Raw genomic sequence first — 25,461 nt, 5'->3', positions numbered from 1 at the left:
TCAAACTTGGTCCTCTAATTGCTACTATTCGCCCCCCCTTGCATCCCTAGCAGGTTCAATGAAGGGAAAAGGAGGTAGAATTGCATCCTCTGCAATTTTATTTCAAGAGCAACTATATAAAAGAAAGAAACAGAAAACCCACCACCCCTTTCACACAAGTTAAATTCAAGGTAGCGATACAAAACTTTTTCTCCACTGCACACACAGAGTTTTGTTCAAAATAGTGAAGGTGAAAAGGGGAATACATCCATCTACCACTAAAGCTTTCTCCATGAATTTACTGTGATCTGAAAATACTTTGATTTTTTAAATTTTTTTTAAAGAAATATCCACTAGCCTGTGCCTATTTTTCCTGCTCAGGCAGCTAAACTCTGGAGCCAGAGAGGATTTGAATGGAAAGCTGTTAACAAGGAAATGGGGTCTTTGCTCATTGTGTCTTGTCTCTGTGTTTATTTTGTCACAATATCCTCCAGTATGGGAGAGTGAGGTAGAAGCTGTCACACTGCCATCTCTTTGAAAGAAGCTGTTACTTCCCTGTGAGTCTGGGTATCCTTCAGCTCACGGTATGCACTTTGCCAAGCTTTTCCCATGGATTGAAGGAAGCTGAAAGAGTTTTTCAGGACCTCTTCAAAGTTGATGGCAGGTAAAATAAGTTGCAGACCTAAGTTCTCTTGTCTCTATCTCCAATTCAAGTCTCCATCACTTTCATTACATGAATGTTCATTAGCCTGAACAAATCTTTTAATCTGCTAGCCCTTTTATTTTTCCATCCAAATGATCACACTGGGAGGTACTGGGAGGTCCAGCATCCCAAACATGGCTTGGTGGCTGCCACCTGGTAAAACATGGGCAAAACGTGGGCTTCTCAACATGCCTACTCTGCACCTTCATCCTTCATCTCCATGGTGCTCTGTCTCTGTTACCATGAAAGTACCTGAGCTTATGTGTTTTCTGCGTGTAATCTTTGTGAGTTCAAATCAGCAATACAGTCCTGAACCCTTAGCCTTGTACCCCAAACTGTGCTGACAGATTTTCTGCTTAGCAGATAAAAGGTATTGAGAGGAAAAACGGAGCTCTTGGAACAAGTGTGTCTAATCTTTCTGTAGGAGCAGAGGGATTTTAACATCTGAGGACTGAACTCTGCATTACTGGGGCTCAATTTTTGGTTCCTGCCTGGGCTTTTAAATGCGACTTTGTAGAAAAGTGTTTTATTTTTTTGTGCAGCTTTGATGTTGTGTGGCTGCCTCACTGTGTACAGTAGCTCACTGCAGCACTTCAAAGCGAGTGACCAGGGCCTGTAACCCCTGCAGCTGCACTTCAAGGCAGCAGAGCAGGTATAGCAGGGCTGCAGTGAGCAGCACCATGTGTTGCTCTGTAATAGTGGACCATGGTGTAGCCTGAGAAGTGCACCAGCCCAGCTCTGCCTCCAACAGACAGGTCCCCACAAGGACGTCCAGGAGGCTGAGTGGTAAAAAACTTGAGTCAGGCTCAGTTTTCAGAATGATTTGGGCTAAATTCTGGTAAACCTGGGGAGGAGACTTCAGCCTTTTGAGTCATATCTAGCCCTCAGGAATGTAACAAGTGTATTTGCGTACACTGAGTTAGCAAACTGGCTTGCTGGCCCTGCTTTTGACATGCCTGTGTAAGAACCAGGACCTTGTTGTGTGTGTTTGGTTGGTTGTTGTTGGGGTTTTTTGTTTTTGGTTTTCCTCTCTCTCCTGTTTATATCTGTTCTCAGAATTTCTGTTTGCAAAGGGTGTCCTGACATGATTGCATTTGGGTTTTGGTTTTATTGTGTTCCCCCTCACACACACCCTCCTCCCCCCCACCAGCTCCTGTTATATAGTACCAGCTCTATTATAGTACCAGCCAATAAAACACAGACTTGCACTAGACAGCAGCAGACACTAGCAGCAGGTTTCTCTCCTTCCCAGATGAGGTGGGACTTCATGTGGCTGCTGACTCTTCAGGTAGCCAGAGCAAACAGATGGTGAGACACCACACTTGGCAGAGTTAAAGCCTACAATTAGACAATATACTGTTAACTAGATTAGCAATATGGGAAACCAAGTGGCCTTAACTGAAGACCACATGATCCTGAAAGAAATAGGTAGCAAAGCACAGCGTGTGTATAGTGCCTCAGGTCACCAGAGGGGCTCTGGGCAATTGTAAACTGGGCTGCTTTGCTTCTGCCTCGTGGAAGTGTCTGTTCAGTTTGTGGGTACTCTTTGGGGACTGGCACTGTGATGTGCTTGAGTATCTGTGATGCCTTGTCTTTGTCCTTTAGGGCACACTTGCAGCTTAGAGCTTATTTTCCTGCATCCCTTTTTATCCTAAGTGTCCAAGAAGCATCCTGAAGTCCCTTTTTTGACCCTTTCAGAAGTTAAACAATTTCTACTCCACTGTTATATTGAAGAAGCACTGGAAATTGGCTTTTGGTCACCAGGGCTGATCTGGAAGTGTGTGTGAGGTAGGCAGTATGTAGGTTTTCACTGTGTGGAATTAGGATTACATAGAATTGAGATAATTTTATAGTTTCATGGAAGAGTTTGAGAAAAATACCCAAAGTTCAGCTCTAAAACTTACTTTTTACCCAAAATAGTTGAAACAAGCACATTTTCACAGGTGATGTAAGTTTTGTGGAATCACTGCATTCTCCAACAAAAAAAAAAAAGCAGGCTGTAGCCAAGATGCCCAACCCACCAGTCTGAAAGCCTGTGATCCCACATGTGAAGCTCTGGTAATGCTTGGCCAGCAGCTCTTCATATAGTACCTCTGTAATTGAGAACAGTGTCTTCAAACCCTATGTGGTTTTAGACTTCTTTTTGAAATGCCTCAGCATTTTCTCCTCCAGCTGACCCAACCCCAATTGTTACCCTGCCACAGGGAGTTGCTGCGGTGTTTTGCTGGTCTCACTGCAGTTTATTTACTCTGAGGTCCTAAGTGAGGTTTGGAGCACTTTCACTTGCCTCAGTTTCCCTGAGCAGTTTAACACTGCTTGAGTCACCTCATGAGAACGAGTGAAGTGCCACTTGTGGCAACGTAAACTGCTCTGAGCTCATCAGAGGGAAGCTGCATATACCTGTGAGCCCCAAGGGTTACCACAATACTTCTCCCTGGCTCTGTGTATTTACGCTTTAGAGTGCAAAGTTGTCATTTTCTTTCACAGAAGAAGTCTCCTTTAAGGAAACTGAAGCCCTCTTTTCCTGAGATTTTTGGTTCAGGCATTGGCCTCAGCATGGGGCAGTGCCAAAGCCTTCCACTGCAACAGAGATTTCCGAAAATGTCGATGCTGAAGCTTCAGGTTTGTCTACATTGCATGGTTTTGTATCTTAAGAAGTCCTCTCTGCTTGCCTTTCGTGCTGTTGAGGTGCATGTCCTGCACCCTTCTCGTCACTCCTTGGATAATCTGATTTATTCTTCATAACAGCACTTGGTGGAGGAAGGGTTGTAGAAGGTGATATCCCTCTCAAAGCTCTTGGGCCCCTGATGATTAGGGGACAGTGTCTACTGAATAAGGAAAAGCTAGTGAGGGCTTTGATGTACCCCAGGGCTGGGTAAAACAGAGGCAGATGGAGAAGGGCAGATACAGCAGTATCTGTATTCTTCTTTTTTCTCTCTTTGTCTATCAATCTGAATTCAGGACTGATAAAAACAAACTTTTTAAAAAATAAAAAAGCCTTCAAACCCACCTTTTCTGCAAGTTAGTTTTCCAGTTCACATTAATTTTTATCAGTGGAGGAGGCTTTGGAGCACAGCTTGTACTTGCTACTGAAACTCAGCTCTTTTCTCTCAGTGTGCAGATGCTTCACTGGCACCTTGTCATGATCTGGTATTCGGATACGTAGCAATGTTTTGTGATCTTGCCAGGACAAAACAAAGATCACACAATACCGGGTGCACAAGGAGGCACTGGGGCTGGTGTAGGAGAGATGGGGCAGAACCCCCTTGCTTTCCAACACTCCTCACCACAGTGGAAGCCTGGGGCTGGACTCTGCCTTCCCTCCCCTGGGATGAGCCGCACGGCAGCTGCTCCCTTTGTTGTCCGGCAGGACCTGCAAAAAAGTTTAAAGGCGATCCCAAACTGTGAAATTAAGATGCAAACGAGCTCAGATGTCAAGTGCACAACAAACTTTACTGGTGTAACACAACAAAGTCCCTAGAGCAGATAGGACAGGGAGGAAAACAGAGAAAAGAAAGGAGAAAGCAGAGATACAGAGGACAGCAAGCGAGAGAATAGTTACCACCACGGTCCAGCGATGTCGTCGGTGGGGAAGTGGTTCCTGGTGGGGAAGTGCTTCCCTGCACCCATAGTGTCCCAGATTTTTATACAGTTCTTGCCCACTGCACCCCCACCTTTCTCCCTGAATAAGTGAGAAAATCCTTCTATCATTTCCGTGCTCCTCCGAGATAGGAGGGGGGGTTATGGTGCCGGGGCTATGCCCTGCAGATAGTCTTTGTTTGGCTAATTAATGAGATCAGCCATTGCAAAAGAGGAGGCTGAGACAACTGGCACCACAGGATTAGTTTATTGCAGTGGAGGTTTGGTCCTAGGAGGCAGCTTGAGACAGACTGGCACTCTTCATCTTTTCCTGCTAAGTTGGTGTTTTTCATGAAATCTCAAAGCCTAGTTATCCCTGGGTATTCTGCTCCCACTGCCAGCTGTAGAACTCCTTTGTCTCCAACCTCAGCATGTCCCACACTGAACTCCCCAGTTCTCAGGTACACATCGCAGGGAGGGAGTAAAACAATTTGGTGGGTTGCTGAGACATCGCTTTAGTCCATCAGCAAATGTTGCTCAACTCTCAGATGCCACAAGACAGACAACAGATATCCTGAGTGCCTAAGTACATCACTTATCTCTTGGATTGTTTGAGACAAGCCCTATACATCCTGAATGTCACACATGTCCAGTGATTTAGGAATTAATAACCTGCTTCTGCTGCTGTAGGTCACGTAACCAGGAGGTCTGTATAAAGTCACTAGTTCCAGACATGTCTGCTGGACTCTAATTAACATTTACACTGTGCACTTGGGCTGTTTCCCTGATGGGACTGGATGCCAGGCAGTATTAACTGCCCTTGCCTGATGCACAAACGAGGTTGCCACGTGGAAAGCCCAAGGGCTCCCAGTGGAGAGGTTTCTGTGAGCAAAGAGAAGGCTGGCTGTGTGCCAGGAGGCTGCTGGAAAGGGCCACGCTGCTCAGCAAGCACGCCACGTGAAAGGAAGTGCGCTGAGAGGAATAGCTGAGCAGGTTTCTGGATACAAGAATGTAAGGTGGTATGATTCTATCCCTGCTGTGGATGGGGGGAAAAGTCCTGCTCAGCTTGGTGCTCCTGCCTGTGTTGCCCTTAGGCTTCAAAGCAAAGCATGGAGGTTTAGCCAAATGGGTGAAAAATGTGCTTGCTGAAATAAAGAGGCCTGGCTTCATGTCTAGAGATCGGGGATTTCAAGGGAAATTGTTTTGTTAACTTGTGAGGGATGACTGCACTGTTCTGTCAGGGGAAACTAGCAGAGGTGCTTGGGGTGCTGTGGATGGCTGAGAGGGAGGGTTTGACCTGATAGCATGGTTTAGCCCACGGCTGTCTCAAGGAACAGCATGACAGCTGCCACCACATTCCTTTCCAAGATGCATGTGTGCACATGAACATGGCCCCTCCCTGTGTAGCCTAATGCATCATTACAGGGTCTGCAGTGAAACAAAAGCATGGCCAGGTGGGTGATGCTGCTGGAGGTGAAGTGGGTCTGAAGTTAGGCTGAGGGGTGAAGGTACTCTGCTCCCTGATTAAGGCCGTGATTTTTTTATTCCTTTTAGAAAAAATGAAATAAAACCTTGGCTTACTGTTTTTAAGTCTAAGCATGTAGGTGTTGAAGCTTCTTTTTGGTTGAATCTCTCCTCTCAGCTTCAGTACTACTGAGCCAAAAGAAAAGAGGGTAAGTAGGTGCTGAGGGAGGGAGACTGGACATTAGATGTTTGGAAGGGTTATGCCCCTTACCACAAAAAAATATATGTCTCCCATAGAACTATTTCAAGATATAAGGGCAATTAAATGGACACTGCTCCTGCACGGCACCTCTGGCAGCGGGAACCGTCCAGACCTGGGACGCTGGCTCCGTGCTGAAGGGTCTGCCCCCCGCCTGTGGGTGTCTGTCCTGCGCGGGACTCGGGATTGGCTGGGCCAGGGCTGGTGTGCAGATGGAATAACGCATCGCGGCAGCTGGAACTCACCCTGACCTGAAGAGAAGTCACCAGACCAAAGCAGAGGGGGCTTCTGGCTCTTTGTGGGAGGAGAGCGGGACTCGCCGGTAGCAAAGGGGCTTGTTCTCGTCCTGCGGCTGCGCCCGATCTTCGTGGGATCCCAGGGGCCAAATGAAGGCTGAAATCGAACTGTTCTTTTAAGAACATAGAGCTGAGACTGCAGCTGAGGACAGCGCCGAATCCAGCTGAGGCCAGGACCCGCTGCCAGCTGAGCCGGGGCCGCACCTCTGCCTGCAGCCCGGGGTAGCACCGAACCGAGCCGGGAGCCACCGCCGCAGCAGCCCCGGAGCCGAGGCCGAACCGAGCCCAGGAGAGCGCAGCGCCGAGCCCGGCGGGACCCAACCCGAGGAGCCGCCGCACACGCGGTGCGTGCCTGCTGCCCTCCTGCTGCCCTCGTGCTGCTGCCCTCCTGCTGCCCTCCTGCTGCCCTCGAGCTGCCCTCGTGCTGCCGCCCTCGTGCTGCCGCCCTCATGCTGCCACCCTCCTGCCGCTCTCGTGCTGCCGCCCTCTTGCTGCCCTCGTGCCGCCCTCCTGCTGCCCTAGTGCCTGCTGCCCTCGTGCTGCCGCCCTTGTGCTGCCCTCGTGCTGCTGCCCTCGTGCTGCCCTCGTGCTGCCCTCGTGCTGCCCACGCGGCTCGTGCCTGCTGCCCACGCGCCGCCGCCCTCCAGCCCCGGAGCTGTCACCGCCGCGACCTTCAATGTGTAAGAGCCGCGTCCGTCCGCGCGCGCGTCTTCCCTGCTTCTCTCTCTCGCTTCTCGAGTTCACTCCCCGCACTCGCACACACAACGGCGACTGCAGCGGGGGGAACTGCGGCGCGCTCTAAATCACCTCCCTTCACCGTAACAGTCTTCACCTTATCCGTGGCTTCTACTGTAGTTACATATTTGTACATCTTCGTTTTGCTCATAGGGTACCAACACATGTAAACCCCCCACTCCATGACCTCGTTCCCCTTTTGAGGGGAAGTGCGCGCGCTACCCCTGGCGGGGGGGTTGGCAGGTATCAACTAAAGCCTGAGGGGGAGGGGTGAACTGCTCGAACCCCTCCTTGCTCTGTTGTTGAACCCTTACAGTGCCCCTGGGTTGTCTTAGTCTGATCAGCTGGCCATCTTTCCTCTGCTTTAGTCAGTTTTGGTGATTTCACGAGGGTCACAGCTTCCAGTGCTGCTCATGCTATTTCCCTGCAGAAGTGCTCATTTCAAGACCCCCAGAAGCTTAACTTTTCCCTGTAGAGCTGAGCTGGTAGCTCCCCTGGTAGCTGGACTCCCTAGCTCAAGGGAACAACCAGCCTGTTGGCTTGCAGGTTGGGTACAGTGGCTGAGCACTGGCTGCTTAGTGTCTGAATTCCTTTTCTCATCTTATTCCTGGGGATGCTCTCCATCCAAATAATCGTAAAGACAGGCTGAGCTGCTGTTCCTCATGGTTAACAGAACCTCACGTGGGGCCTTGCACCTCTGCACAAAATTTCTCTTTTTATGTGCACAGGTATTTATAAGAACAGCCAGCAGTGAGCTTGTTATAGACGATTTTCAAACAAAAATATTGTTTAATTTGAAAGTAGCTTTTGTGAGTGAGCATAACAGCAACAAAGCATGCGTGGTAGGATGCACATTGCATGATTATCCACAGCACAGGGGAGCAGTATAAAATATTTGTAGTGGGAGTGGTGGAGTATTTGTGTTTGGTGGTGCTTAGTGGAGATTGCAGCGACTGTGAGCACGCCCATGTTGGAGAGGGTCAGGCTGAAGGAATTAATTCTTCTCTTTTCCTAATCTTGCCTGAATGTGGTGCTTTCTGTAGGGCTAGTATGGATTTATAGTGATCTAATCGAGCAGGGTTCCAAGGTCTTACTGCCTAGCTATGCAAGTTACCATGTAAAGATGTCATCAAATCCTGCAGCAAAGGGGGTGGAAACCATCCTCTCCTGTAAGTTGCCAGCAGATGTCTGCTTTGCTGTTTGCTGGTGTGTCATGCACAGCTTTAGGGATGATTTTCACACAGTGGTTGTGAGAAGGCAGGGAGGGGCTGGCAGCACATTGCAGTTCAGAGTGTGTCTCTGCATGCAGCTCTTGGGGGCTGCTGAGGTCCCTCGGGTCCTTACAGCTGCAGCACCCAATGAGCTGCCTGCCAGCCCTGCAGGTAAAAGATGTTTTTTGCATCTCCCACTCAAGATTTCTTCAGAGAGTGGTTGCTATGCAGCTTTGTTTATTTACGGTGTGTGGCACTGTTTGCCTGCTGCGCTTGTACACCTGGGAGGGGGAGCCTGCTGTCCTCCTGGGGAAAGGGTCCAGCTTAACAAATGGCCATCCCTGCCTCCAGCGTTGGAAACGCAGGGTCTGGAGCAGAAGAAATCCTTGTACCCTTGTGGGAGGCCACCTACAGTGGGGCTCTAAAGCTCCTGGGGGGATTACAGGCTTAACGACACGAGCTAGATTTCCAAAGTGAAGGACATGTGTGTTTGTGAAGGAAGGAGGTTGGTGGACAGCCCTGCTTTGTGCACTGTTCCTTTCTCAGCAAGGTGGTGCTCCAGTGTGGGCTGGCAGGAGCCAGGCAGAGGGGTGCTCTGGTGGAGGTTGCTTGGTGCAAGCCTATGTCCCAGAAGACAGTAAGATCTGGGAGAAAGATTTGATGATTTTTCCATTTATCTTTCTCTTTTCAAACAGTGCTAAGAACCGTACTGGGACTCTAGCAGAGTAGATGTAAGATCAATAAAATGGACAATTACACTGGTCTCATTGGAGGATATGCTCTTGCTTTTGCCTGTCAGCCTTGCACCTCATGCTCCCCATGCTTGTTACTCATAATGAAAAATTGCAGCACAAAACTCGGATCCCATGTTGCAGCTCAATGAAATTGTTTCAGATCATTGAGAATTCCCCTGCCTGATTTAGGATGCTCACTTGCAGTTATCTTGGATTTATGCAGCTGTTTGTGGAAACCTGCTGTAGTTAGAGTTCTTGGAGCTGGTTTGTGCCTTCATGAAAGGCATGTGGAGCAGTATGCAGGGCCCCAGAAGGAGAACACTGCTGGCCAGGGAACATGTTTTAGTAGCACTCTGGGATAAGTTCACACAGGAGTATGGTGTGTAAGTCCTCTCTGTCCAAGACAGCTAAAAGGAAGGCACTGAGGGAGACGAGCTCCCTATTTCTAAGGAAAATGCTTTTAGAAGAAACCAATGTGAGCTGAAAAACTGCTGGCCTAATATTTCAAGACATGGGCCACTGGTTGGACTTGATTTGAGAATATATTAGTTCAAGGTGCTAGTTATGACTGCTTCTGTACCCAAGCCTTGAGTGCTGGGCATCTAGAGCTTTTCCTAGAGTCCATTGTGGCAGAAATCCTACATGCCTTGAAGACCTACTCTCAGAAGACAAGCAGCAGCTGATTGTTGCATGCTTTTTCTAGCACTGGTCCTTCCAGGTTATGCTTTCAGTTAATGTGTTCATACAGCCTTAGCACCTGGAGGCCTCTGAGGGTGAGGACCTCTCTGCATGAGGTGCTCTGCAAACCCCTGCATGGGCTCAGAATCTCACAGTTTTTGGGTTTTCTTCCAAGTGCCTCAGTGAGTGCTTTCTGCAGGGAGCTAACAAGGTTTGGCATTCAGATCAGCCTAACTCTAGATTTGCTGCCCTGGGGAAGCTGCTGCTTGTGGTAACTTGTTTCATGGTTGAGCAGCTCTGCTCTACTGAGAAGCAGCCATTGCAGGAGCTTTTATAAGGGCACTGAACTTTTAAAATTGTCCAAATGAAAGCTGAGGGCAGAACTTGTAAAAAAAAAAACATCACTTGGGTAATGTTTTTCATGCTACATCTTCTCACTTGGAATTGTGCAGAAAGATCAGGAGCAATTCTTGTGAGCTGTGTGTCTAACCTGAGTAGCTTTAACACCAAAAACTTGAAAGTGGGGAGAGATGCAGTAAGTAGCCCAGGCCTGGGGAAGCTGTCCAGTTGCACTTGGCAATGGCTTTTTACTCTGCATAAAAACTTCATGCTGTAGATGCATTATGGCCCTGTAAGCTGAGATTCACTGGCCAAAAGAAACCTGAAGCTGTCATCTCTCCAAGCCAGTGGCTGGTGAGATACTTGGTTCAGCCTCCAGCGGCTCCAGCCCCGATGTGTGAGCTGGTTTCATTGTGGCCAGGGGAGAGGTCCCAAAGGTGGCTCCTGTAAGAGGCTGCTGAAACCTCTCCCGGCTTAAAATGTGTGGCCACACCTCTGGCTAAAACCAAGCCATCAGCAACAAGTGATGCATCTCTGCCATTAACATAGGAAACGGGAGGAATGAACTGATAGAAGACATGGAGAACAGAGGTGAGAGTGGGGGAGAAGAGCAGAGGAAGAGCAATGCCAGATCAGAGATGCCAAGGTCGGTGAGGAAGGAGGGGGAGGAGGTGCCTGGCAGAGGTTCCCTTGCAGCCCATGGTGAGATGGCAGGCTGTTCCCTGCAGCCCATGGAGGAGCACGGTGGAGTAGCCTGTGCAGGACCATGGTTGAGCAGATGTGCAGCCATGGAGCACCCCAGGCCAGGGGAGGTGGCTGTTCCCAAGCAGGCTGTGACTCTGTGGGAAACCCACACTGGAGCAGTTTGCACCTCTTGGGAGGGACTCATGAAGGAGAGGTTTGTGGAGGATTCCCATGGGAGGGACCCCGTGGGGAAGCAGGGCAGGACTGTAAGGAATCCTTCTTCCTGAGGAGGAAGGAGCAGCAGGAACCACCAGCCTGTGAAGTGACTCTAAACCCCATCCCCTGTCCCCCTGTGCTGCTGGGGGGAAGGAGGGAGAGAAACCGGGAACAAAGGGATTTGGGCCTGGGAAGAAGGGAGGGGTGGGGTAACATATACAAGCCCTGCTCTGTGTGTTGTCTGCATCCTGTTCCTATATGATTACTGATAAATTGATACTTTTTTACCCAGATTGAGCCTGTTTTGCCCATGACCATAATTTGTGTGTGAACCTTCCCTCTCCTTGTCTTGACCCAGGAGCTTCTAGTTGGATTTTCTTCTCCCCATCCCACAGTGTGGGTAGGGTGAGCAAGCAGCAACAAGATTCTTTGTTGTTAGTTAGGCCCAAACCATGACAGCACATTTCACATAACACTGTTGCAGCTTTGCTCTGCTGGGAAGCCACCAGAGAAATAGCTTGTTAGTTGGGAAGGAAAGTAATGGTAACATTAAATAGTCTCTACTGGGTGCTAAAGGCCCAAAGAAGCTGAAAATCCCAGAGGATACATTTCCTTTTGATTAACGCAGCAGAAGGATGACAAGCTCAGTTACTGTCTACTGAAACAACACCAGGGCCTGAAGCTGTTCAAATGCAGCTGTGTTCCATTTTTTCATCTTCAGAAAGCCACTTTCTAAGACTTTATTTTCACTCAGCAGTGAGCCACTGCCACTGTTCTCTGTACAGAGAATGGCACCAGCTTATTTTCTATGATCAGCAGCAGCAGGAGATGATTCCTGCACACCCAGCACCTACCCCAGGCTGCAGGCAAGTTGCTCTGCCTTACTGTTCTGGTCACAGTGGTTTCAGTACAAGAGAGCTGACTGTACATTTGGGATTCAGTATCACGTAGCTGGCCTGAATTAGCAACTATGCCTTGGATTTAGGCAATTAAGCCTTTTGTGGTCTGTGGAGGTGCCACAAGTGCCCTTCCTAATTACACTTGATAGCTTGCTAGCATTTTGGCAGGACAGCCTGGCAGAGGAACAAAACTGAGGCACGGAGAGAGAGCCTGGCTTTGTGTTACAGGCTAAGTCAGTGGCAGAGGCAGCCTTCTGTCCTAGCTACATGATGCCCTCATTTTTGGTACCTGCTGCCTTCACTTGGGCATCCCTTGTTTTAAACTACACAGTCCAAAACAGACCTTCAGTTGTACTTGGAAGTGTTTTCAGTGCTTGCCTTTCATTGAAAGTAATGGAAATAGGGCTCTAAAAACCCTCTAAGCACCTTCATTCCTTTACCTTAAGCTGTGAATTTATCTAAGCTAACTAAAAGGGTGAAAGGCAGAACAGTCTCAGGTAACCCCAGCCATTCTGAAACCACTTACTTTACTCCAGATTAATGCTTTGACAAATTCTGAGAAGAGTAAAATCTCCTGGGCAGGGGGTGGAACAGTACAGGATGTTTCTGGAATATGAAAAAATTATATTTAAATTTGCTGAAGGATACAATTTTCTCTGTAAGTTTGATTGATAGGAGGGTACCTAAAGTCCTTGTACAGGCATTTTTTGTTATTTGTTTTAAACTTAAAAAAGACATTAATAGGGACCTGCCTTTGCTTCTTCCATTAAGTACAGAGGCTTTTTTCCTTCTGTCATAATTTAATGGAACTGTGTTTATGATTGATGCTTTCAGCTGCACTTAGCTGCCATGTGATAGTTGTTCTGTTTGCAGAGCTTTAGAGGCACCTGTGAGTGGATTTTCAATGGCAGTTCATATTGGCATCCTTCTGTACTCAGATTTGTAGGAATTTTACTGCTTGCCTGCCATCCTGACCTTTTATCTGAAAGCATGCTCTGCAGAATCCCCTCTTTCCTCTCAGTTGGGCCATAAGAAATGGGTTAAAAACGTTTTAAGAATGCAAAGGTCCAGTACGGTGACTAAAGTCTTTGTCAGAAGGTGAAATCTCTTATGGAGTTTCAAAGTGAAAGCCACTAAACTGGTAAGGAAATGGATGCAGAGCCTGAATCTGGGAAGTGTCATGTCTTGCTATAGCACCTGAATTGCTAAGCGTAAGTTTCCTTTACCCACATGATACCCTGCACAGTATAACACTGCCTGCAACTCCACTGGCTCCGTGGGATGTGCATTTGCTGATGTGAGCATGGCAGGTAGTTTCTGGATAACCAGCACCCCTAAATATGGGTTATGCTGTAGGCTCGGGCTTTCTGAGGTGCTGCAAGTGCTGTAGATACCGCAGCAACACTAGAAATGCAGGCAGTTTAGCTACAACTGCAGTTATTTCAATGGGTTTTCTGTTTCCTTTCCCAACAGGTGGCAGATTTGGAAATATTTGGCTCACGGTTTGAATTGTTACTGTTTTAAGATGGCTCCCAAAACGCAAAGAGACTACACTAGGAAGGAGACATTGTTATTTATTGCAGGTTTGTGCAAAGTTGCATGCTTGGTGCCCTCTCACAAATCAAGCACACTAAGAGGTTTTCCACAACACATTTATTCATTAAACTATACAGTTATTATGCTTCCAAGTCTATCCTCCTTATAGTGATTAGTGATTTACATGTAGTTACATCATTTTTTCTGCTATCACACAAGCTCAGGGGAAGGGTCTTCACCTGGGCAGAGGTCTCTTTAACCTGGAGGTGTGATTTTTAGTATTATAATGACATTATAATAAGCTAAGTTCACATAAAGGATGCAATATCATAACTTCTATAGCTTCAACTGTCCAAGACTAGTGTAGCTGTAAGTCTTCTTGATTTTGTTTCTTCTTTATCGTCTCCTTCATTCCTTAGATCCAATTATCCGTATAGACCTGAAATCTTCTCTGCCAGCTTGGTGATTTCCATGAGATGTGCTCTAGACCTCTTGATTAATTGCCTTCTTCAAGGCCTAGTTATCACAGGATGTCCTTGCTGTGGTACTGGCTGTGGTACTAATTGTGTGCCTCTCTTGACTGCAATGTCATGTATATACACAGGTGTGTATATATATACAGAGTGCATCTTACACAAAATAACCACATCATTCTAAATTTCTGAGTTATTTTTTATCATTGTGCATCAGAATTACTCATGGATAGGTCAAAATCTTATTTACCCCTTTCTATGGAGAAATCCTTGCAGACTGCTGGAAAGTGCTAGAGGCAGGAGTTACACGCCAATCTCCAGTATCGTTAGCCTGGTGGCTCCCCTTAAATACATTTGTGTTCAATAGGAGAAAACTACTCTGCAGTGCTGAATTCAGTGGGAACAACTCCAACACGCTGCACTGGGTCCAACAGCAGTGGGTGCAGTGAGAGACTTGCCGTGCATATGGGGGCCATGGGGAGAGCAGCTGCTGAGGAGGAGTTATGCTTCTGCCATTATGCCGACAGCAGTCTTCCTCCAGTGTTTGGACTTCCTGGCCATGGTTTCGACAGAATGTGGAAAATGCATAGCTTAAATACATTTTTATGTTGTTTTAACACCACCTGCTTTGAGTAGTTTCGTATGCAGGAATCCTTGTAGGCAGGGCTGGGCCAGAAGCTGATGTCTGTCATGGGCACTAGCAGTGCTCTTTTTCCGTGCAGGTTCCTAATGCTGCAGGGGAACCCGCCAGCAGCTGTACCAGGCCCAGTGACCAGCAGCGCTTCAAGTAGATTCTCTTCTGCAAAGAGCCCATTGTCCCCCTGACCAGGGCAACACAAGATGATTTCACAGCAGGTAAAGGGCTGCAATAGACTGGCAACTTCTTTAGCCAGGACTTGTTGAGGTCCTGTTCCCACAGCCTTTGCCTGGAGGACGTTCACCTGCAGCAGCAGTACTGGTGCCTGGGAAAGCTGCTTGGCACAGGGAGGCAGAGCATGTACAAAAGCTGCACTCAAAGTGCTGATCATAAGCCTCTGGAGATGCTGGCCAATGCAGCAGCTTACTCTTCATGCTGTACAAATGAGAGCCCGGCCTTGGAAGCTGGGTAATGGGGAAGATATTGGCAAGGATGAGGGGCAGGGCAACGCACTGTGTGTAATTTTGAATTTTGGGGAGCAACCAAGGTTGGAAAGTTTTTCGGGCAGGACATGTTTCTGTTGGTTTTGGGTGACTGTGCAGTAAAGTAAGCAAGGAATAAACCCCTGTGACAGTGAAGCAAACCAAAGCAGAAGGTTTGGATTAACAATTTGCATCCTCCAGATCCAGTAATGAATGAAGCTCACTGGATACTGGGACATATAATGCACAGTGCAAACCTTGTAGTTACAACATCTGGTGATTAATTGTGTCCTAGTCCTTTCTTTATTATGAAGAGAAAAAAAAACACAACAAAACCCCACCCAAAATTGAGTGGAAATTACAGAAACAAAGGGCTGTAAAACTAGCCCTAGCTTTGGAAAGCATCTACTTATTAGTCATTGTCAAATTCTAGAGACCAGGGTGGGTTGTTTAGCCTGTGAAAGGAGTGGAAAGAAATCCTTTAGTTGTGGATGGGCAGCTTGCCACATCAGAATTTGTAAAATGTTCAGCTCTCACAGTTCTGGAATGTAAGTGCATCAGTGCAGAACACAGTGACTGCGAGTCTCCACTGTGGAGAATGGCTGCCTGCTTTTTCCTCTCCATATCTAACACTGCAAATTTGAGTAATTTGTACTGTCCTTATTTTAAAGTTAAGTGCCACGGTCCAGTTGCTGTCTACTGTGGGATCATTCCCAAATTCAAACCCAGATATGCAGCTCTCCAAGGCAGAAGCATTGATTTGGACTTGCAGTTTTGTAGCAGCGTTTGGGCCACTGGAGAAGAAGGTGAGTATGGAAAGGGGTTGAATATTGAAGTGTTGGCCTCAGCCAAATGAAAACAAAACAAAACAAAACAAAATTCTGGGTGAAATGGCCCTTATAGGTCAGTCCTCAGAGTGTCAGAGTAGGTGGCTGACCAGAGCTGCAGATGCCCTTCTCCAGTGTGGCATCACATTTCTCTGTTGTTAGTTCATTATGACTTCTCCATTATCAACTGTAGCCAAATCAGTATTATTGCCATCCAGGACAGGGACTATGGTCCAACTGGGCATAAATCAGGCGTGGTAATGAGATGTAAGGTCTGTATCTGTTCCTGCTATCGATGTGCCATCTTGCCATAGGTAAATTCCCAGTTCTGCCTCTACTTTGCCCATCAGATCTGATCTAAAGGATGGGATGGCACTGTAGAAACACTGGCAAGGTCTGCCTAGTTGCTGAGATGTCTCTCTGGAAATTCCTGTAGCACTGTGTGGGTCTTTACTGGTAGCCTTCACGGACGCCAAGGTCTGAAACGAGATTCTCTTTCCCCCTCTTACCAGTGGGGGCTTCAGCCTCGCCTTCCTGGCTTGCTAGCTCAATGCTGTTCAGAATTAAGCTGATGCTAGTTTTATGAAAAACAAAATAAAACTGATCTTATGAATTATTCTAAAAAACATTGAATGCCTCACTCATTAGAGGGGTTGATTGCCAAGGTGTGAGTTGAACTAATTTCTTCCCTTGCTCCTGATCTACAGTTTCCATGAGAGACACTGTGAAAGTCTAGTTGAAAACCCTCCTGTAACTTTTTTCAGTTCCTTGATGGGCTCAGAATGCTACCCCAGAGCCCAGTCACTGGGAAATGTGATCTGGTGATCCAGTGAAAATTAACTCCAGCATGGAGTTATGATTGGCAGGAGCTAGATGTGGAAATGTTCCCACTCCTGTCTCCTACTTTTGAAGGAGAAAACCTTCCCTTGGAGCAGTTTCTGAACCAGACTTTGAGATCTGAAGTAGATTTGTCAACATTGCCTGTTTTTGCACTGGGAAAAACAGTGAAACCTTGTGTAATAGGAAGGCCTTGTGAATTCTTCATTTGTGGAGAAAGAGACTTGGGAAAGGATGCAGCCTCTGCAGGATCTGAGCTTTCTGTCTTTAAAAGCACAAGCCTGAATTAAGTGCTGAGTATTGAGCTGAGGTTTCGTTTTTGCAACTCATTCACCTTAAACCACACAAGCTAGGTAGGTTTATTATTACAAATCTCTTTCATTGCTCTATCTGCATATGTGAGTATTGCAAACAGAGGCTGGGGCAGGAAATGCCTTCTGGCTTCTCCCCCCTCGCAGCTTTGCATTATCACTAGCCAGAAGAGTTCTGCAAGACAAAATGTGGTGTCTGGTGCATCTGTGTCAGCCAACACTTTTCAGTTGAAAACCTCAATGACACTGTTGATGTCCCTTTGCCATCTGTGGGTTTGTAGCAAGAAGAGAGATGAGACTTTAATAAAAAATTTTGCTGTTACAGAAATAGTGATACAATCCACCCTTCCCTCAGCACAGTGTTAGTTCTGCCAAATTACAGGCATGGCCCTAGGAATTGTTCCTTTATTGCTCATATGCAGCTAGGATGATGAATGCAACTAGGGAGAAGTACTGCTGAGTAAGTAAGGTGACATTCTTGCTGGACACACTCTGGACTAGAAATGGGCCATATCATTAAACCATCTCTTTTATTAATGACCTGACCATTCCACAGGGAAGAAAATCCTGATTTAAGAAAGTTACTCCTTTTTTTACTGCTTGGCTATCATATGATTCTATCATCTGGGAAGCCATGTAAGGAATTACTAGTTCTCTTGAGTTTTAACAGCTCTGTTGGAGAGTATTTTAGAAAGAGCTGCACTGTGCTGTTCCCACTAAGAAAATCAGCTTTTAGTGAGGCTGCCCAGAACAGGGACTGATTTGCTACAATTTGGAATGAAACCCCTTGGGAAAAATTACTTCTAGCTTCAAGAACACAATTCTGGTTTTGTTGACACTCCACCAATCCAAAGATTTTCTTCAGATGCCCTCTAAAATATTCCAATAAAGAGGAGGAAATGTTGATTCTTACCTCTACAAAAGCTATTTAATATAGCTATTAAAAACCAGGAGTTATTTTAGTAACTGGGAAATGAGGATGTTTGCCAAAATCAAAAAGCATAGGAGCAGGTAAGAACCTTTCTGGCAAGGGCAATCTCCATCTTTGCTCCATCAAACACAGCTGCTCACCAGAAGCCAAGGGCTGATTCCTTTATCATGCAGTAGGTGTGAGTCTGATGGCCAACGGAACAATGTCATTCCTGCTGCCAGCACAGAATGGTAGTACCTGCTGTTCTTACGCATAATCTGTATCTGTGTCTTACCAGAGTCCCCAGCTCTGGAACCTGTCTTGCCTGTATTTCAACATTGTGTTGTTGGTGACTTGAGGTTTGCTGGACCTTTGTGTAAATCTGTGTCCCCATTAACAGGCCTCCCACTCAGCCAGGCTGAGGAGATGGATCATCTTGTGAGGCCTCACCTTCCCAGTGATGATGACTTGAAGGACAGCGATTGAAAGGTAAGGGCTAAGGACAGGGGTGAGCAGGCTTCCTTTTCAGTGACTGTTCAGGACTTAGCACAAAATGTCACTGAAATTCATAATCTTCCTCTCTTGGGGAGTGGATTCTCTTTGGAATACATTTGACAGCTACAAAGCAATTGCTTGAGCATTTTCACTGGTGCAGGAGTCACTGGTTGGGAGTTGGTGCTAAGGTTATTTAAGAAGCATTCTTTAGGTACAAAGGCCAATTTGGAACAGCAAATTACACTCCAGTGAATGTGTGCAAAGTGCATGTTGGAAGCACAGAAGCAAAGATTATAATGTCGAGTGTAAGCAAGGCTGCAAAATAAAATGGGAGATCTTGCTTTTCCTTGGTTACCTTTCTTGCTGTATCTCAGAGCCCTCATTCTTGATTTTTCCATTCATTAAGACAAATTATTCTCAAACTTGTTTTTGCATGACTCTTTTTTTGGACTTGTCTTCTCAGAGAGCATCTGAGTCCTTCAGAAGCAAGGATGTGAGAAGCAGGTGCCAGTACTAGCCCTGAGTGTTCCGAAACAGCAAATTATCTCACCTTGCTGGTTGTTGCAGATGGGTTTTCTTCCCCTGGCCTGTCCAGTAGGAACAGAACTGCCTGTTCACTGGTAATTTGTGAGCTCTTCATAGGTCTTCGAGCACTCCTATGACTTTGGTTCAAGGAGGGCTTCTTGACAGTATCTTGGACCAGTGGTTATTTTACACACAACTGGGTGTAATTGTATGCTAAGGTGAGGAAAGGAGGAATTGTTCTGAAACTATTGGTATATATATGGAGCTGCATTTAAAGACTATGGTAGTCTGCCACCGTATTCCTGATTAAGTGTTTTGTATTGTTTGTGTATCTCTCCTCATACTCAATGATGTATTTTCCTTGCAACTAGATCCATGTTATCTTGTCCGCATCAGTTTGGAAGAAAATACTCCAGAAGCAAATGAATGTGATGGAACTTTTGCACAGAGGGAAAGAAAAGCCCTTGCTGCTCCCTAAGCAGAGTATTGACCCTGAGGTTGCAGGCACAGAAAGTAAGTGGTTGCTATAGATATGGGCCTTTTTGTTCACTTGTTTGCTATTTGCATAGTGTTGCAAACATTCATGACATCAGACTGGAAGGTTGTATCAGAGTGGAAGTTCAAATAGGATTTAGCTATGCTTTCCAAAGAAAAATACAGAAGCATGAGCATCTTGCCCATGGCCCACACTGAGTCAATTAGGGAATATCACCTTCCTCTATGAAGTCTTTCAGACTGGATAAGTCTGTCTTGCAAAGTACAGTGGAGCTTCAGACTCTCAAATTGAGAGTAGCCTCCAAGAAGGGTGAATGGGTGAGTACAAAAGAATGCTTTTCAACCCAGGTGCAACCTGGAAGAAACAAAATTAAACTTATTTCTAATGAGCAAGATCTTTTGTAGTTTCATGTGACAGGACATGATCCTGCTCCGACCACTCCCTGCTGGGGAGCCCACATTGCAGAGCTGTGCTGGAGCCCTTCACCACTGCTTACGTTTTACCCACACGAGCAAGAAGCGTCACTGGCTGAATTGCAGCTGAAGGGCTCTGATTGTCCTGCTGCCTGGGCTCCCACCAGTGCAGTGGCAGTGAACTTCAGAGGCAGCAGTCAGCCCAAGGGCATGGGGCAAGGTTATCTGCTCTTTTGCTATTATTTTGTGAAGTACTGGTGAGCAGTCCCAAAAACGAAACTTCACTATCCAGGCTCTGAAACAAAAGCAGAAGAAAAGCAGTGCTGAGTTTTCCTCATTTCTTAGGGAAAGCATCACTGCTTTCTGTGATTATTGTCCCATGCTAGTGTGCAGCTTTTATGCTTGGAGTTGTTGGAGACAACAAAGGGATGTTATCCCACTCCAGCAAGATTTCTAGCCCTTTCCAAGCCCATAGGGTGGTCTGGCACTCTCCACTCAGATGATCCTTTTCAGTCTCTGCAGGTGTTGACCCACTGCCTGTCAATGGGACAGTTTCCATGTTTCCCAGAATAACCAATGCACGCAGAGAGAATACTGGTACTGCCTTTAGGAAACAGGTCAACAGGCCCTCACTGCCCAGCCTCCCTGTCACCAAGCAAGGTGGCAGCTTCCCACACAACAACTCAGGTGAGCCCCCTCGGCTGCAGCCCAATCTGCTGCAGTCCCTGCACCAGCTCTTTCCTTGCACAAGGAGGACAAACTGCCTCATTCCTCAGCCACAGGTAGGCTCTGTCACTCCAGCTTGATGATACTGGAGCAACTGCTGCTTATAGATTCATTGGAAAGTTTAGCTAAACAAAGTACTGGTAAAGCCTTGAGCTCTAGCTTTTGCTCATACTGATAGTCCAAAATATAACACTGGTGCTGGGAAATTACCTGACATACATGAAAACAGAGGCACTGTCAGATTTAGAGGGCCAGGTATCCCTGTTCCCTGGTGGTTGCTTTTTGTGCATTCTTCTGAGCCCAGCAGTACTCAGTGTTCAGACTTGGTAGCCACTGGGGACAGCTGGAGGTGTTGCCTCAGAAAACTGCCAGGTACTGCTATTCCTGGTGCTCCAAGTGACAGGGAAGTGATGGAGGGAGATATGTGCTGATCTCAGCTTACTCCTGGGTTAGCAAGTCCTGCTGGGTGGCACTGGCTCTCAGTGAGTGTGAGGCCTGTAGCACTGAATTAGCAAGTTGGCTGTGGTACCTAAATGGACTTGGGAGCTGGCTCTGTGTGCCCAGTTTTCAGGTTTATTCAAGAAACAGGTGTCCAGCTGGGGGTGACTGGGAGGTGTTAGGGTGCTGGGGAAAGCAACAAGCCAGACAGCAGCCAAGTCTCTGGACCAATGCTGGTTTGTACCCATGTGTAATCTTGGCTGGGAGATGGGGTTGCAGTCTGCTCAGTGGTGGGGTGCCTTGCCCCGGGATATGTGATGTTGACAGCTGACCCTCTCCTTACAGTGAACTCGCTGATGGCCACCGCTCTGGACTCCCTGGGATGTGGAGAGGAGACAGGGTGTGGAGACACTTGGGGAACCAGACCCAGGCCCCAGCAGATGCTGCTTGCCACGCTCACATTGCTCAGCAGTGATGACTGGTAAGAAGCCCCCTGTTCACTCTTTCCTCCTTTCAGTTTAACAGTAAATTAGAAACTTTTTTTCTAGTGCCACTGAGCCCAGACATCCCAGATGTCCAAAGGTAGCTCATGAAGCCACTCCAAAACAGTCACAGTGTAAAGATGCAAGAGCAGCCTTTTTATTTTTTCCTGCAGTGCTACAGCAGCTGCAATTCCATGCTGTTTCCCATGCTCTCTGCTCCATGTAGCTGCAAATGAAATATTCAGGGAAGAGAGGAAGCTGTGGAAGGAGATGATTTGCTGGCTGAAGCCATAAGCAGGTCTTGAGTTTAGAGATTTGGGGGCCTCAGGTCACTGGCCCAGGTGGGACTGCATAAGGATTTATCTCTGGTCCCACTGCTGGATGCAGCAGCTGGGGCAGGGCCTCCCTGTGGCCACCTGCATGAGTCTTGGGGGAGCACCTGTGGGGAGTTCCTATTTCTGAGAAATGACTGAGACATGGTACAGAGTTGCTCAGCCTGTCATTTCTCCTGAAGGGCTCATGGCAGAAGCCAAGGGAAAAAAAAAAAAAATCCCTTAGGAATCTTAAACTTTTAGAACTCAGCTTTTTCCTCCTCACTGCTTAATATGAGCCAGAGATGTTTTGTTGGTAATTATAGTGTGTCCAGAAACTAGACACAGACTGGAGGAGGCTGTACACCCTTCAGCTGCAATTAGTTGTCTTTTTGCTTTCTGGGTCTGCATACACTCACTATGGCTCCTTTGGCACTGGGATAACCACGAAAAATCTTCCATGATCCATCTCCTTGTGTGACTGCTTTGTTTTGTCCCTCTTCCCTTTCTCTTCCCCATTCCTGTTTGGTGCCCTGTGAGGTACAGAGAACTGCTGCAGGTGTGGGGGTCTGGGTTGCACTCAGGGACCCCGGTGGGTATGGGTCCCCGGTCCAGCCCTGCACCCCTTGTGAACCAGTGACTGCATCATGTGCCTTCATGTAGCTCAGGTTCTTCACAAAGCAAGCTCTGAATGAGGTGGGTGTTTACTACTTCTAAATAGCATGTTGCTGTTGTGGGTGTTTCTTTAAGTATGGATTTTCTGGAAAATCCAGCATTTCAGTTGTTCTTGCCTAGGTGTGGAATCTTAGGACACAGTGGCTTTTTTTCTGGGGGTTGGGCACATACAACACGACTAGATGGCAGAGTGCAAACTCAGCTATGGGCTGGCAGTGAAGACTCTCACTGCTGAACTGCCTTCCAGGCAGGGAGGGAATTTTACCCAGTGTAAAGGGCTGCATCTCAGGTTACAGGGAGGGTGCAGGAAACAGAAACATGGCACAGTGTTCCAGCTTCGAGGAAGCAGCAACATAGGGACTTCATGTGCCAGGGATTTCAGGAATGCTGTCTTGTTTAGAGCTACAAATGAACACATCCACTCTGAAACCATCTGTGTACCTTCTGGATTTATGTACACTTTTGACTGTCACAGCATCCTGTAGCAATGAGTTCCATGATTTGAACAGGTGCTGTATGAGAAGCACCTCCCTTTGTTTGTTTGAGCTGCCACCCTGCTCAGTTCAGAGGGTGCTGAGAAATATCAGTCTGTTTTGGTAATTGCCTTTCAGGGAGCAGCAGGTGAAGGGACTCTTTGACATCAGATGCCTGGCTAACTGCCACTCAGAAGTCCTTCTATCTAGACTTCATGATGTTTCTGTCGCAATTACCAAAGAGGTAAGAACACTGTGTTGAATTGTGTCCCATGTACTCTGTACAGAGGGCACAGGGTCGATGGATGCTTGTTTTGCATGTGTGCTCAGTGTCTTCCTTTGTTACTGCTTTTAGTCCTTATTTTTCTAATAGCTGTGTCACCTATCTATGTGATCCGTCTGTAGATAAAGCTGTGTTTACTGGAATGTAGGACACCTGTTTCTCTCCTCTTTGAGGTAGGTGTCATTATAATGCAACATACAAATGCAGAAACTGAGACAGAAATTAAGTGATTTGCCACTGCTCCAATCTCTGCCCAACCTGTAATTAGACACTGCAGCTTTTGTCTCCCAGGTTCTTCCCACTTCCTCCTCAGCATCGTGAAGGATTGACTGCAAGGATTTATTTTCCAGTGTTTCCTGATGATGTCTTTCTGTGTTTCTTTTTGGTTATTTGCCTTTTCCATTGATCTGTTGCCTCTGGGCACAGGTGGAATTTTGCACTGCAGTCACCAGGTGGTTGGAGAACCTGTGTGGGGTTTGCAGGGCTCAGCCTGAGCTCCTTAATAACATCTGTGGTTGTATTTCCAACTTGGCATTTGTCTGTGGCCTGAGCCAGCTGCCTTGTCCTCTTACTACATGATTGCCAAACATAATAAATTTTCTTTTGCTTGCAGAAGACAGTAAGACTTAACTCATTTCCATTTAAATCAGTCCTTTTAGCCCATACTTAATGGCATTAGAGGCTTGAATGCTGCTTGTGGTGTTGGACCCCTCAAACCTTTCTGTTCAGATATGCAGGACTCGGATTCTCCCGCTCTGAGATCAGGGTTAGGAGGAGAAGCCCTTTCAGCTTAGCTCGTCTGATTTTTATATTCTTTTTAAATTTCTGAGGAAACTTCCTTCACTCTGTTACACACCCTCATGTGCAGAGACATCTTTCAGCTTTCATTTCACTCCAGTCCCAGATTTTGCTTTCACAAGCACTTCTAGTACTTGTGTTGTTCATTTTCATTAACAGGCACAACTAAATCTGGCAGAAATCAGCACTGCCCCATCCTTCAAATTGTCTTTCAAATGAAGCTCCTGAGTCTCAGATGCTTCTTCCTTACCCATATGGGAGAGGCTTTTGGAATCAGGGATCACTCCAAAGCAGCACTAGATGCTGTAAAACCCCACAGATTGCAGCTGTAATTGCATGTGATCTTCAGGATCCTTGAGTACCTTGAGGCCACCAGCTGGGGTTCTCCTGAGTCGACAAGTCCCCACTGTGAATCAGTCTGTGGTCTGGGGCCCATATTTTCCTTTTTTTAGCTGAGTGCTCAAACTGCCAGTGCTGCATTTTTGGAGAGGAGGAAAGTACTTGTTTTCCTCTATCTTGTCTTTAAGAATTGTGCCTTTTTATCTTAAAAAACTTGCTTTAATTTGTTTGTTTGTTTTCAACAAAAGGGCCTAAAATCAAAGCAGTGCAAATTATGGGCTAAGTAGCACCCTTTGTTCTAGGTGAAACAATGTTTAGGCTTGCAGTCTAGTTGAAGTTGTATGAGTGGGCCTGAGTGAGTGTTTCTGTGCTTGTGGCCTGCTCTAACCATGCCCTTATTTTCCACCTGGACACAGTAGTCATGTGCTTTCCTGGGACTTTTGTTCTAGGGGAACTGATTTTCTTTACAGAGTGGTTCTTGTGTTTCCCTTATGACTTCCACAGGTGAACAACCTCCGCTCAAAGGTGTCTCGCTCTGCGGTCATCACTCTTGGAGAGCTCTTCAGGACCCTGAAGCACCACATGGACCATGAGGTGGCTGGGATTGCTTCTGTCTTGCTTCAGAAGACTGGGGAATCCAGTGAGTTCATTCGGGAAGCAGCCAGTCAGTCCCTGGGAACAATGGTGGTGAACGTGACTCCTGAGCGAGCAATGACTGCTCTCATGGCTACTGGAGTCTGGTATGTCATTCTTCTTTTAGTGATACCCTTCACCTTAAATTGTGTGGGTGGGAGGGAAGGAAGAGGAGGCAGAAGGGGAGGGAATTTTCTCTGAACTCAGTGATTAGATTCTTTCATCAACTTCACTCCCTTCCTTGTCATCTGCTTCTGCCCTACTGCAGCCTGTTTGTTCTCACAGTCTGTCAACACTGCCTAGATATGGTGAATGTTGGGGAAGCAAAACTTCCTGCAAAGGGTAGAGATACAGCCTTGTGGCTTTGCGGGAAGAGGGACAATGGGATTCCAGCAGTGAGCACCCTTAGACATTTCTGTGCTAACCACAGAAGCACTGGAAAAAAAACAGGCATCATCATTACGTCATTAACTTGAGAAATAAGGAGGATAATTGCTGGGTTACAGAACACGTGGAGGAGAACCCACTGTGTGTGGCACAGCCTGCTCAGCAGGTGCAGCTCCTGCTGAGAGAAGCCTGTCTGAC

General features: G+C 46.9%; 1 protein-coding gene across 1 annotated transcript in view; it reads left to right on the top strand.

The window, feature by feature from the left end:
- Window positions 1-10,555: 10,555 nt before the first annotated feature.
- TOGARAM2 (TOG array regulator of axonemal microtubules 2) overlaps window positions 10,556-25,461 on the top strand; it is a 28,462-nt gene continuing 13,556 nt past the window's right edge. Inside the window, exons 1-7 of the mRNA XM_051615024.1 lie at window positions 10,556-10,568; window positions 15,576-15,710; window positions 18,190-18,267; window positions 20,241-20,405; window positions 21,228-21,363; window positions 22,962-23,067; window positions 24,748-24,983. Of these exons, the coding sequence (XP_051470984.1) occupies window positions 10,556-10,568; window positions 15,576-15,710; window positions 18,190-18,267; window positions 20,241-20,405; window positions 21,228-21,363; window positions 22,962-23,067; window positions 24,748-24,983 (869 nt within the window). The remainder of the gene's footprint in view (window positions 10,569-15,575; window positions 15,711-18,189; window positions 18,268-20,240; window positions 20,406-21,227; window positions 21,364-22,961; window positions 23,068-24,747; window positions 24,984-25,461) is intronic.

This window comes from Apus apus, chromosome 3 (assembly GCF_020740795.1).
Source record: "Apus apus isolate bApuApu2 chromosome 3, bApuApu2.pri.cur, whole genome shotgun sequence".
Lineage (NCBI taxonomy): Eukaryota > Metazoa > Chordata > Aves > Apodiformes > Apodidae > Apus > Apus apus.
Note: the sequence above shows the minus strand (reverse complement) of the source record. Positions and strands in the feature narration are given on the sequence as shown.